The 13,876-nt window shown below is 41.7% G+C and overlaps 1 protein-coding gene across 1 annotated transcript; it reads right to left on the bottom strand.

Moving 5' to 3' along the window:
* Positions 1-9,500: 9,500 nt before the first annotated feature.
* klf1 (Kruppel-like factor 1 (erythroid)) lies at positions 9,501-12,376 on the bottom strand. Its single transcript, XM_017416886.3, has 3 exons — positions 12,110-12,376; positions 10,115-10,934; positions 9,501-10,040 (listed from the first exon to the last, which is right to left on the bottom strand). Exons 1-3 carry the CDS (start codon positions 12,182-12,184, stop codon positions 9,865-9,867), a joined length of 1,071 nt encoding a protein of 356 aa, XP_017272375.1. The 5' UTR covers positions 12,185-12,376; the 3' UTR covers positions 9,501-9,864.
* Between the last annotated feature and the right edge of the window lie 1,500 nt (positions 12,377-13,876).

The raw sequence follows: 13,876 nt of genomic DNA, 5'->3' as shown, positions 1-13,876 counted from the left end.
CCCCCCCCCCCCCCACCTCACACACACACACACACCGACAACAAAAGCTGTCTCGCTCCCGTTTCCTCCTTCCCTCCGTCCCTTCAGAGCAAACCTCCAGGAGTCTTCGTGTCTGCGTGCTCGTGGCTCGTGGGCTCCTGGCTCGTGGGCTCCTGGCTCGCGCTGCTCTGCGGTGTGTTACGCGCTCGCCGGACACTTTGCTCCAGTTTCTCCGGCTCCCCTTCAGATGTGTGTTAGTAGGTCAGCGGTTGCATAACAGCCTCTCCAGGCTGCCGAGTCACGTTCGTGTCCCCGGTGCGCGCGCGCGCCACAGCCCCGTCTCCGTTTAACCCCCAAGGAAAAAAAAAGAAGCTTTAATCCTAAAATCATCTCTCATTTCCGCTGCGGATATTTATTTATTTTACTACAATTAAAGCAAAGACAGAATTAAATCCGTCTTCTAAGGAGGGACACCTTTTTAACTGAATAAATAAAAACAACCCTGCAGATAAAAGAGCTTTGTTTACGTTGAGCGAGTACCCGCAATTCAGAGTTGCACATCAACATATCTGGAGAACAACAGGAGCGAGTTCAGGATGAGCATAAACTTGACAATTAACTTTAAAAATGTCATCAGACTAATTTATAAACCCCCACAAAATGTCATTTCTGAGCTTCAACAATCCTAAATGTTTAAAAATCAAAGAGCTCTGACTTTTTATTGTTTGTTTTATTTTGAAAATTATTTCTGAAATGATTAAATTCATTCAGCCCAACATTAAAAAAAAAACCAACAACGTTAAAGTAGTAGTTCAGATCTTTTTTTAAATGGGGTTCTGTGGAATAGTGACAAACAAGTATCTTACCTGCTGTAGATGGGGCCTGAAATGAGAGAAATAAAGCTGAGTTAAAGTTCAAGTTTTTCTGCGTCTACTTCCTGTTTGTATCAAACCGCCGATGGGCGCCCGTCCTAGTCCTGGTTCTGATCCTGGTTCTGGTTCTGCTGAAGGTTTCTTCAGGAAGGAGGACTGTAACTTCTGTCTTCCTCAGATGATTCTTATTAACTGGGATTAAATAATCTGCTGAATGAGAATACTTTGGATTATGATACTAATGAATCTGGATCTGAATCTAGATCTGAATCTGGATTTATGATTTGGACCCTGAGAAGGTTTTTTTGTTGTGAATCGGTTATTAAACTGAATTAAAGTTGCTCAAAGATAATAAATGTTTGTAATTTTTCCATAAAACATCTGAACTGTCATTTCAGGACAAATTATTTATTCACAGATTTCAGTGAAACTCTCAGGAAGTGATCATTATGTGTTCGTCTACAGCTGATTAGGGTTTAAAATGAGGAAATAAAATCCTGCACCAGGAGGCAGACTCCTTCAAAGCTGCTCCAGGATCGTTTTTAGTTTTTAATGAAAAAGCAGCCGAGTGCAGTCGGTGCATTCTGAGGCCGACTTTATTCACTGATGGATAAATTATAATAAATCTTAAAGCTGCTTTGAGATGAAATGTATTTGTTTTTATGCTAGTTACCTTTTTTTTTCAATTCCAATGTCTGTAACGCCCTCGTCAATCGAAGTTTCAACTCATTTTGGCTAAAAAAAAACAAACCTTTTGTGATTTTTATTGTTTTTGTCGGCGCGTGGCTTTGACCAAAACGTCTCTTGAGCCACTGGACGCTCGTCTACAACTGACCTAACTCGGCCACGGCCGGCTGACCCATAAACACAAACGTGACTCGAGCTCTGACAAGTCTGCAGACGCCGAGGTGACGTTTGGTGTGGTAGTAGCTGAGCATCGTCCCCAACACGTCCATGTTGGGGTCAAGCCTGTCTGTCTGTTAGCAGAACACCTCATGAAGTAGGGGAGGGATATGGAGCTGTGGTTTGAGGTGGTAGTAGCTGAGAGGGCAATATGCATTTCTTCAGGGAATGGATGTTCATCCTGATTTTAAAAACCAACGATAAAACGATCCGACTGGGTCCAGTCAGGAGGTGTTTGCTGCTCAGGAGCTTTTCCCGATCCCGACGTCTTCCTGCTCCATATTTCAGCTGCAGTTACGTCAGATTCGTCCCTCCCCCTCCAGGCTTTGTCTGATACCACACACGTGCACCAGCTCGCCTCACACAAACGCATGCCGCCACCATTACTGTGGGGAGTGGATGGTGGGGGGGGGACGGAGGCCTTGAACTTGTCTGGCTTCTCCTCCTCCTCCCCGCCTCCATCGGTCAGAGAACCACCAACCCCCCACACACTCCTGCAGCTGCCCCTGCATGCAGGCGCTCTCCTGGCAACGCTGCAGTGGCGCCTGCTTAGCAACCAGGAGGCTTTTATTTGCTCTTATAGGTTATCAGACAAAAAGACATCGTGTGTTCGCTGCTGCAGAGCCACAGGATCACATGTTTTTCTTTCTGCAGGTAGAGAAATAAAAAAGGGAGGGCAGCGCTGCACTCCCTGAGTGTGAAGAGTGTGGTAGTAAACACAAAAGACTAGAGGAGGCCTTTGGGCTTTTTTTTTTTTTTTTTTTCCTGAACGCATGAATGAATGAGAAATCCGTGCAAATGGCGCCCCCTCGTGTCTTCAAAACCACCAAAGAAAATGAGAATATTTTTACAGAAAGATGGCGGATCTGCTGCCTTTTTCCGTCTGTGATGGGGATGACTCTCAGCTACTACTTACGGTAATTCAAGATGCTTAATGGCTGTGACAGTCATCTTGAATTAATGAGATATTCTGCTATAGACACACACACTCTGGCAAAAACATTATCGCCTTTTTGAGATGATAAATGGTAAATGGCTTGCACTTATATAGCGCTTTATCTAGTCCAAGGACCCCAAAGCGCTTTACACTACAATCATTCACCCATTCATCCACACATTGATGGTGATGAGCTACATTGTAGCCACAGCTGCCCTGGGGCGGGCTGACAGAAGTGAGGCTGCCATCACACCGGCGCCACCGAGCCCTCTGACCACCATCAGTAGGCAAGGCGGGTGAAGTGTCTTGCCCAAGGACACAACGGCTGAGATAGCCAGAGCGGGGGCCTGAACCAGCAACCCTCCGATTACAGGACAAACCCCTACCTCCTGAGCCACTGCCGCCCAATAATTAAGAGTCTTTATTTCTTCACTGCATGTTAAAGATAATCGTTATTAAAGCTACAAACTGAAAAACTTTAGGTGAAAACAGCCAAAGTGACTGAAAATAGGTAAAAAAAATTAAATATACAGATAATATTTCTTTCCCTCATCACTCCAGCCTCCATGTGGATTTCGTTAGATTCGGCTGAGGGCTATGTTTACGTTGAGTGCGTACCCACATTTCAGAATTGCCTACCAGTATATCTGGAAATGTACCGCAGCGGTTTTTATGTGTTTTAATGTTTAAACACATTTTTATTCCTTGGCTTTTGACGCCAGCCTGAGACTTGTTCTTGTTTTTACTTCTCTTTTCTGTTTTTATTGTTTGTTTTTTTTAGTTATGTTTTTGTTTGCCTGCCTGTCTGTGAGTAAAAGATTACCCAAAACGTTATGAACGCAGTTTTATGAACTTTTCAGGAAGCGTCAAAGATGGAACAAGTCCTTCAGTTTTGTTGTCGATCCGGTCAAAGGTCAAACATCACAGCTGACCTGGTGCTCTAACTCATCCGTGTAACGTAGGAATATCAAACTTCACAGCTGGACAGGGTCAAGGATGATGCCTGTTGATTTCAAGGTCGCGGGGGTCAAAGGTCACAGGTGACTGCTCCAACATGTGACCCTTTTGTTCCGTCCGTTAGCAATATGAAATGTTGGAGTTCTCACAAAAAACATTCATTCAGTTATGGTGATCCAGATTATGATCAATGTTTTTTATTGACACTGCGAGGAGGAGGTTTGTGTTCTCCGACAGAGGTAGGGGTTGCCGGTTCGAGCCCCCGCTCCGTCCGTCTCGGCCGTTGTGGCCTCGGGGGCGACACTTCACCGGCGGTGGTTAGAGGGCTCGACGGCGCCGGTGTAATGGCTGCCTCGCTTCTGACAGCTGTGGCTACGATGCAGCTCACCACCATCAGTGTGTGAATGAATGGATGAATGAACGGATGAATGAACGGATGAATGAATGGATGAATGAATGGATGAATGAATGGATGAATGAATGACTGTAGTGTGAAGCTCTTTGGGGTCCTTAGACTTAAAGTTCTGAACAAGTTCACGCCATCTAGGGTTTAAATGTTCCTTGATTTTACATGTAAAGCCCATTGTTACAGCTGTTCTTGTTTTTAAAGCACTTTATAAATAAAGTAGTGATAGTATTAGTAGTAGTAATAGTAGTATTAGTAGTAGTAGTAGTAGAAGTAAAGGGACTCAATGCAAAGTATGAAATCAAAGCCACATCCTGATGAAAACGAGCTGATCACATCCTTCACTTCCAGGTGGGGACAATCAGTTTCCACCTCAGCTCCTTTCAGGCTAAAAATAGCCTTTTTTAATTTATTTTTTCGGTGCTGACGTGATGGATGACTCATGCAGACTCTCTCTTTCTCTGTGTTCACCCTCTTGTTTTTCTCCTTCGCGCCACGCCCCACCGTCCCCTGTGATTAAACCCCTGAATCTCAGCTGAATCGATGCTAAAACTGCCAATGAAGCTTTAAATCGTTTACACAAACACATAAAATAAAATAATAATAATTGCTCCAGCTTGTCTGTAAAATAAGTCGTGTTCTTGTCACCTTCAGAGCCGCCACCCGAACTGAGTCTGGTGTCGTCCATAATTCGCTTTCAAGGAGAAAACGGTTCCTGTTATCGTTTAAAGAGGTCCTGATCTGTAGTTTGTCGGAGTTTCTGAAGTTCTTTCAGTCCAGTTCTTATTCCTGTACCAGCATATTGTACTGTGTGAGCTCAAAAACTGAGGAAAGTGGACAAATTAAAAGAAAATAGGCCTGAAAAACTCCATCTGCTGCAGATTAATTCATGTCTTTAATAAATTAGTGGAGGAAAGCAGCAAAAGCCCTTCAGCTGATCGTCAAATCTATGACAAGTTTTCAGGTGATAGCTCTTTAAGATGACCTCGTTTGTCAGTCAAACTGAGATATTTGTGGTATTTTTAATGAATTAAACTCGAGACGTGAACAAAATGTGCTTTTTTGGTCAAACTGCCTGTAAAGATCCCATTTAATGTAGATTCTGTGTAAAGATGTTGATTCATAGTTTGAATAAAACATCAAATATTGTTAAAACACAAACAAACAGGCCTTCCTCTAAAGCTATTTTCATGTTGCTGGATTTATTTTCATTTAAACTTGAGATAAAGTTAAAAAAGTGACACTGAGTGACATTCAGTGCATGAAAATGAAACACCTATAATCAGAAATACAACATAAAACACTCTGGAAATGGTTTTTATCACAATAACTACAGCTTTTACACAAGTTAATGCCATATGAACAAGTAATATGTTTAATTCTGTATTTTGTAAAGTGAGTTTGCTGTGGCGGCCATCTTGAATTGGGTTGATTCCAGGTGTTAGACAGTTGTTGACGTTCATCCAAGTTTCAATCATTTGTCCGGTGGCTCCGAGCGAGCAGCTCGACTTCCAGGGAACGTCGAGGCTTTAGTGGAAAGTCAAGCAGTTCTGTAACAAGCAGAGAGGACATGTGGGAACATGTGGGGACATGTGAGGACGTATGAGGACAGAGCGGCGCTCGGGGTTCAGATGGGGACAGGAGTTGCTCAAACAAAAGTGTCTTTGTTTCACAAACAACGAGCTGGACGGCGATACTTCCTCTGAGAAGAGGGAAATAATTCAGACTTTCTGCATCGGCCTCCCGCTCTTCACCAAACAATCGTTTCCTCCTAATTAATGAAAATCCCCTCAAACTTTTTAGAAACAAAATGTCTCTATGAACCCTTTTCTGGGAACGTGACACGAGAGAGAGACAGTTGCACAAAATCGTTACTGAGCAAATAAAGAAGCTTCTTTATAAAAATAAAACCAACAAACTGGAAACATAAAGAGACAGGAGCGTCTTTAACAGAGTCAGGGAACGTTTACTCAACAGCTGAAACAGATCTGTCCTTCAAAGAATACAGTTTTTTACAGAAAAACAGGAGAAAATTCATTTTCTGCTCAGTGAAAATCAAAAGAAGAGAAGCTACGAGGAGCAGAACGAAAGCTAAAAGCTAAAATGAGCAGAATGTTTGCTTAAAGGTTAAAAAAAGCAAACAATAGCAAAAAGGTAAATATGGCACAGTGGCAGCTAAAAGAAGCAGAACCACAATCTAACATTTGCACAACTGTTTATAAAAGGTAAAATTAGCATCTAAAAAATTAAATTAAAATAATGGTAGCTAAAAGATAAAACTAGGAAAACTGTAGCTCAAAGCTAAAAGGAGCAAAATGGTAGCTAAAATTAGTACAACTGTATCTCAAAGATGAAATTAAAATGACCAAAACAGAAGTTAAAAGCTAAAAGGAACATAAGAATAAAAGAAATGTTTTTAAAGGAACTGAGGAGATCTCAACGTGTTTCTATGAGCGGAAGAAAAAATCTGTCAATAAAGGTAATTAATTCAAAATGTATAAAAGTCACAGAACATTAACCCGTTTTTATTTACAGTGAAAAAAGGTTAAAATAGTTCAAACTTTAATTATGTAAGAGGGTGAAAGCTGACTCAGCATTTCAAATTAAAACCAATAAACTCTGATGTTGAAAAGCTGATAATAGTCAACAACTAAAAATTTATAGATATATAAAGTAAATTATCCAGGGATTAAAATTAAGATGAGGATTAATGAAGATAAATGTTCTCCTGGTGAGGACTCTTTGAATTGTTTTATTTCTGAAGCTGTTTTCTCGTTAAGATGATCAGAGTTTCAAAATAAACCACCTGAGCTCGAGGCTCTTTCAGGAGCTCATTTCTGCCCGTCTGTTAGTAAAATATCTCCTGGATGTGCGTCTGCAACCCAGTTTAAGATGGCCGCTACAGCTAACTGACCTCAGAAGACACTAAAATGGCTTCGTGGCGGAAGCTGAGACTTGTCTCTGCTCCTACATGAGACCCTTTAGTTTCCAGTTGTGTTTGTTTGTCTGTCAGCAAAGATCAGGTAGAAACTAAAGAACAGATTCGGAGGAAATGTTGGGATTAAATTCTGGTTCTGATCCAGATTCTGATCCGGATCGCTTTATTCTTTAATCCCGCTGTGACCTCGGAGGAGGTTTGAGCTCTCTGAGTGCTTCTAGTTGAGAAATGCCTGAACCTGAATACAACACGACGATGCATTAGATAAATACTTATCACCACGTGAACCTGTTTATTAACAATTAACTTTATTTATTCCACAAAAACTTAAACATAAATAAAAAAAGAATAAAGTCTCAGCATATCACCTGCGAGATGCCAGAGTTTTACACTGAAATCATCTTCTGATGATCTCTTGAAGTACGCGTTGTGAACGACTCAGCTACGACCGCACCGAACTTTAGCTGCAAAACTGACTGAGTTGGAGCCATTTTTAATTTGGGTAGCTGTGGCAGACATCTTGACAGTCAGCTGCAGACGTACAGACAGCGACTGTTTTCTGAAAGAACCTTTAAACCCCGAGCTACGAACGGTTTCAAGTCTGTGAGCTGACCTTTGACCTTGTGTCAAGTTAACGCGTGAAGTGATTGGATGACATCAGCAGGCAGTTGTTTCCTCTGTTACAACGAATAAACTGTGGATTTATTGAGCTTTAAACACAATTTAAAGCATTTAAAGGCATTTAAATTCATATCTTTGAGTGTAAACATTGCGCGTGTGTGTGTGAGGGTGTGTGTGTGTGTGTGTTTTCTGAGGGAAAATGAGCTCTGTAACATGATGATGACTCCCATCATGACATAATGAGGATGAATCAGTGGGAGCTGAGTTACATAAGCAGCTCATCTCTCTCTGGCCCAGATTAGAAACATCAACAGCCTGAGAGCAAAAACACGGAATCAGACGGAGAACTGCGCCACCTAGAGCAGAAAACTAACATTACACTTTATTTTTAGAAACCTGTTTCCTCTCCTAATAATAAAAAAATGACCTGAAACTTTCATGACAGGATAAAAAAATGCAAAACAATAAATCAGGCCACACTGCAAGGAAGTTTAACTGCAATAAAAGCTTTTATTACTCGAGTTGTCAAATAAAACACTTAAAAAAAACATGAAAGCATTCTTTTAATAATTAGTAAAAAACGTCAAATAATATAGTATCCATTGTTGATTTATAAGATCATAATAATAAATATGCTACTCTTCTTTTTTTTTTTTTTTCAGGTGACAATAAACAGCTGGGACAGATCCAAAATTATTTACAGCTTTTAAAGAGAGAGAAAAAGCAAACGTGAACGTGTTTCTTACTTCGAGCTCATCTTAAAAATCCAACAACTTATGGACGATACATTCAATTTGAATTTAAAGGGAAAAGACAGATATTGGATCTTCTCAGCGGTGATGTAGCGATGCTTCATCTGTTCGTTCAGTTATACACACGTTTGTTTAGGTGTTTTCTTAGTGTTTAGCTGTCTGCGTGCCCACGGTGTGTACAGTGTTGCTGCTCCTTTAAATCTAAGAGAGCGGATGATTACGATTTTATATTTCATATTTCAGCACCAATATTTTTAAAAAGTTGGGACGCTTCGTAAAACATAAATGATCTGCAAATCTCATGCACTCGTGTAAATGTATCAAATGTTTTAGACTGACGAATTGGACCATTTTTAGGGGGAAAACAAAAAGGAAATTTTAAATTTTATGGCAGCAAAATATCTCAGAAGAGTTAGGGCCACGTTTACCACCGTGAAGCATCTCCTCTTCTTTTAACAAAAATCGGTAACTGTTTAAGAACCGAGGAGAGCAGCTGCTGGAGGTTTTAGAGGAAATGTTGTCCCATTCTGTCTGTAGAGGATTCTAACTGTTCAACAGTCCTGGGTCGTCTCTGATGGATTGGAGCAGATGTTCTAAAACTTGTATAAACTGTTCTGCATTGATGTGTAAGCCGCCCATGTTAAAGGCACTAATGCACCCCCATACCATCAGAGAGGCAGGCTGGCTGGTTTGGACCCGTCTGACCTCAGAACAGTTCTCCTCTTTGGTCCAGAGGAGACACATCTGTTCACATCTGGCTTCTTCTTTGCCTGATAGAGCTTTAAGCAGCGTTTGTGGACGGCACGGTGAACTGTGTTTACAGACGACGATCTGTGGAAGTGTTCCTGAGCAGAACCAGAACCTGGTCACCAACATCCAGCCTTGACCTTTGACCTCAGATATTTTTACAGACTGGTGAACCTCTGTCCGTCTTTACTTCTGACAGATTCAGCTTCTCTAAAATATCTTTTTATACCCGGTCCTCTTACTGACCTGTTACCAGTTAACCTAATTAGTTGCAAAAAGCTCCTCCAGCTGTTTCTTATCGTAGTTTCACAGCTTTTTGTTGCCTCTGTCTTAACTTTTCTGAGATGTTTTTTCAGCCAAACATTCAAACAACCTTTTTTTCCCCCCCTAAAAACAGTCCAATTTCTTAGTTTCAACATTCGATGTTTTTACTGTGTTCTATTGTGAATAAAATGTGGGCTTTTGAGATTTGCAAATCATTGAATTCTGTATTTGTTTACTTTTCAGAACTGTGGTTGCATCTCAATCTCCTGATATGTGGCTATAAAGGAACTAACGAAGATTTAATCCAGGCATGTAGAGGTTCTGGGCAAACGGAGCCGTTACGCCAGTGAAGGTCCTCGAAGTGAAACGGAGAACAACCCTGTTGCTTCCACATTGCTAATCTGATATAAAACACTGATTTGTTTGGCGTAAATTAACTGATGGTTCTCGTTTAAGATGAGGATATCTGTGGATGGCGTGTCGTTCCCTCAGGTGTGTCTCTTCATGTGCAGAGCCAGGTGGTCCGAGCGGGAGAAGGCCCTCTGACACAGCAGACACTGGTAGGGTTTCTGACCCGTGTGTTTGCGGTAGTGGCGTGTCAGTTCATCCGAGCGGGCGAATTTCCAGCTGCAGCCCTCCCACGAACAGTGGTACGGCTTCTCTCCTGTTGAGAACGAAACATTCGGTGAAGATTTAATCTGGACCAGTTCGGAAGCGTGCAGCCGTTTCTCCGGTTACCTGTGTGGGTGCGGAGGTGGGCCTTGAGGTGGGAGCTCTTGGTGTAGGTCTTGCTGCAGCCGGGGTACTCGCAGCTGTGGATGGCCGGCCTCTTCTTCCCTGTGGGCTTCCTGCCGCGCTTCCCCTCCACCCCACCTGGGGGCAGGTGTGGCCTGGCCAACATCTGCTGCTGGTGGGGCAGAAGAGCGGTGGCCTGGCTGTGGGGGTATTCGCTGAAAAGGGTGGGGTTAAAGTGGGTCGTGTAGCCGTAGTGTCGGAGGTCAGGGGTCACGACCTGCGGAGGGATGAACCTGCTGTTGGGGAAGGTCACCACCGGGGGGTGCTGCTGAGCGTAGTAGGGGTTGAAGTCCCATGATGTGACCTTACTGAGGCCTCCTCTGCTGTGTCTCTCAGCACTCCCCCCTTGAGGGAATTCAAACACATTCACGTTCTGCACGTTGGGGAATAAAATCCGACCCGTTTGGTCGTCGCCGTAACCATGGTGATACAGCTCCGGCTGCACAGCCGTGGTGTCGGCGGGAGACAGCAGCTCGGCCATGAGGCCCCCGCTGTTCACCTGCAGGCTCCCCGCTCCAGCTTGGTCCTTGAACACCTCCGCCTCCCGGCACATGGCGCTCGGGTCCACAGAGCCGAGGGTGAGGTCGGGTGAGGGGCTGCTCCACTCGGACAGCAGGAGCTCGATGTCCCAGGACGCTCGGCTCTCATCGTCCAGCAGCTCCTCCGTGGCCCGCGGGCAGAGCTGCACCGGGTCCGAGCTGCTCGGGGACAGCTTGTTTGTGGGCGAGTCCAGAGGGAGGGGCCCGTCGTCAGACTTCCACACCTGGAAGGAGGAGAAGCTCACCTGTTTTAAAGTCTTTATTAAAAACATTTAACTCCATCAGTGAGCACAACATCAACACTGCAGTAACTTACAGGTCATTTTGTTTAAAGCTAATTAATTTTTCTGCTGCTTATAATATATTTGGTCAACCCAACAGGCTCTCTCTCACCTGACGAGGGGAGGAAAACATGAGTTTATTTTAGTTAGAGTTAAGTTTTCACAGAGAACAGAACTCTGTAAATGGTCCTTTAAAAAAAGAGTAAAAAAAGTAATTTTCATTGCACAAAAATGCACTGAAATAACATTTAATGTTTGCATTTTTTAAATTCCTTAAATCAATGCTTATAAATATAATTTCGATCCATGCAGATGTTCTTTTAAGTCCTGGTTAAGAGTTTTATTCAACAGTTTACAAAAAAAGAGTTGTAAAATATCAACAAACAAGATTTCCCTCACAGCTATTTTGTGGTGTAAAATATCCACTTTGATTCTTCTAACTTTGTACAAACATATCAGCACTAATAATAACATTAAAGTTTGTAATAAAATAACTTTAAATCATCCTTTGTGTTTTTATATTTAGCTTCAAAAGACTCTTTGCAATCTTTAAAGTGATAGTTTTACATCTTTACTCATTTTCAGTTCAGGATTTTGAGAGAAACTTAGTTTTTTTGTGTTTAATAAATCTATAAATGATTCAGACAAAAATGCTTTCAAACTCAAGGGATGAGCCAGTGTGGTGACAATGCAACATTTTTATATTGAATTCAAATCTTAAGACAAAAACACAACTTAACTCCGTAACTTTAGTCATAACAGTTCAACGAACAAAAAGTAGTGTTTTAGCACCAAAAAAAGATGAAAACTCAGATTTTTGTTCATGTTTCCTTCAGTTCACCTGCTGAAGATGTGTATTTTTTTCAGACCTGTACAAGTTCTTCAGTTTTTAAGCACAAATGCCGTCATGTTCGGGCGCATACACTTAGTTAAATAACTAAAATAAATAAAAATCTTTTAAAGACTTTCAGACGGTCTGGAGATGGAAACCACTGGAGATGCTGCAGATCATCCATCACCAGAACTCTAATTTACCTGTGAAAAGTTTCTCTGCATCGTTTGAATCGTTTCAGGCTGAAGAGTTTGTCTCTGAGCGTCTCTGAAGTCGTGATCCTTACCTTCATGTCGTCGGTCGTGAGTGAAAGGCTGGAGAAGGAGCTGAAGGACGGGAGCGCGGCCTGAGTGACAGCCATCAAGCTCTCTGACTCGACAAGAAGAAGAAGAAGAAGCTCCGAACGTCTTTGCTTCTGGTTCTTTTATTTGTCTTTTCACTGCATGACTGTCTGACCCCCCCACCCCACGACTCTTCCCAGTTATGGTCGACTTAACGCTCGAAGACGATGGAAACTGAAGAGTCTTCGAAGCTCATTGCTATCTCTCCTCGCCTGTCTTGTCTGTATCTGTCAGCTGTTCCTCTAACTTCAAATCTCTCGTCTTCACGAAGGTGTGAGCCGTTAAAAGGAGGAGGAGCAGAAGCGTGAATTACTTTGCTGTTTCTTTTCTTTTTTTTATCCTTTAAGACTGGACGCTTTTAATCACAAATATACTCTGTTATCTGCCTCCAGCTCTCTGTCTTCCTGTTCTGATGGGATTCAGAAAAAAAAAGGAGAAAAAGTCGACTCCGAAACCATCAAATCCCACATATCTGAATGATAAACAAGTAATTTAAGGTTTTAAACGCTTAAAACGTTCAGTGGCTCCTCTTTTTAATAACAAAACCCCAAACTTGCAGTTTTAAATTCTTTGAGCTTAACTTATAATAAACTATAAAAGTTTTAGCAACACTTGCTTGTTACTTAAAACAAAAGAAAATTATTAATTACAAAGCAAAGGTGAAAAATTCATGTATTTACTGTAAATTAAAGGAGCAGGATCCCTTGAAGGGACGCATGTTGCCCCGCTGGGAGTTAAAAAGTAATAAAACACCTACAGAAATCTGTAAATTTACCACTATCATTTTCTGTTTGTTCGTCTTAATTGTTCAGGAGACGGGTCACAGTTTAATCGAAGTTTCATGTCAGGGGATTATGTAAAAGCTGTAAAGTTTGAAACAAAAACCATTAAAATTTGTGTTTTTACTTCTTTAAAAGCCGTATTTACAGTTGTTTTGTGAGAAAATAAGTAATAAATGTTTACAGCTGAGTGGAGTGGTGATATTTGAATGTTTTATTTGTTTTGCTGCTGACGTTTCCCCTCCTCCTCCTTGTGAACAGGCCGGTTTGTTTCTGGTGAGGACGTGCAGCTTCTGAGAAGACCTGTGTGTGAAAGGTGATTATTTTCTGGCTGCAGTTTATCTGGCTGCTGCCGCCTCACAGATAATGGAGGTCCGACTGCTGCTGGTCCCTGATGACGAGCCCGCCGCTGATAACGACCCCCGGGTGACGACTGCACCGCCACCACTTCGACACAAAGTTCATCTGCTTAAACCCACTTTAAAAAAACACCTCCCTGCAGGAAATGGTGGATTTACTCGTGTGGGGGAACTGAATTTCTAAAATGTTTTACAATTTTCATTTCAGGTTCAGTGATCTGCAACAAAACTTTTACAATTTTCTGTTTATTTTATATTTATTTTATCACCACGGCGTGTCTGAACGTGTTTTAAGTTGGGACCCACTTATTGTTTTTTTTATTTTTTATTTAATAAGTATTCTGTTTATTAATCGGTGAGGGGGGGTCGACACAAACAAGTAAAAACTCTTGAATTTATCACTGTGCAACTTACTAATACAACACACAAAAAATAAATATAAGTAAATATGCAATAAAAACCAAACCATTTAGTACAGTCAGATTTAGTGAGTTTCATTTCTTAGGTTATCTATCTATCTATCTATCTATCTATCTATCTATCTATCTATCTATCTATCTATCTATCTATCTAT

Source organism: Kryptolebias marmoratus, linkage group LG3, assembly GCF_001649575.2.
Source record: "Kryptolebias marmoratus isolate JLee-2015 linkage group LG3, ASM164957v2, whole genome shotgun sequence".
NCBI lineage: Eukaryota > Metazoa > Chordata > Actinopteri > Cyprinodontiformes > Rivulidae > Kryptolebias > Kryptolebias marmoratus.
Note: the sequence above shows the minus strand (reverse complement) of the source record. Positions and strands in the feature narration are given on the sequence as shown.

What these genes read in the sequence shown, in the direction of transcription:
- klf1 (XM_017416886.3), bottom strand. Translation starts at nt 12,184, where the DNA reads ATGGCTGTCACTCAGGCCGCGCTCCCGTCCTTCAGCTCCTTCTCCAGC. An exon ending in TCACGACCGACGACATGAAG is followed by an intron (nt 10,935 to 12,109) that starts GTAAGGATCACG and finishes TCCTCCTTCCAG; the next exon opens with GTGTGGAAGTCTGACGACGG. An exon ending in CCACCTCCGCACCCACACAG is followed by an intron (nt 10,041 to 10,114) that starts GTAACCGGAGAA and finishes CGTTCTCAACAG; the next exon opens with GAGAGAAGCCGTACCACTGT.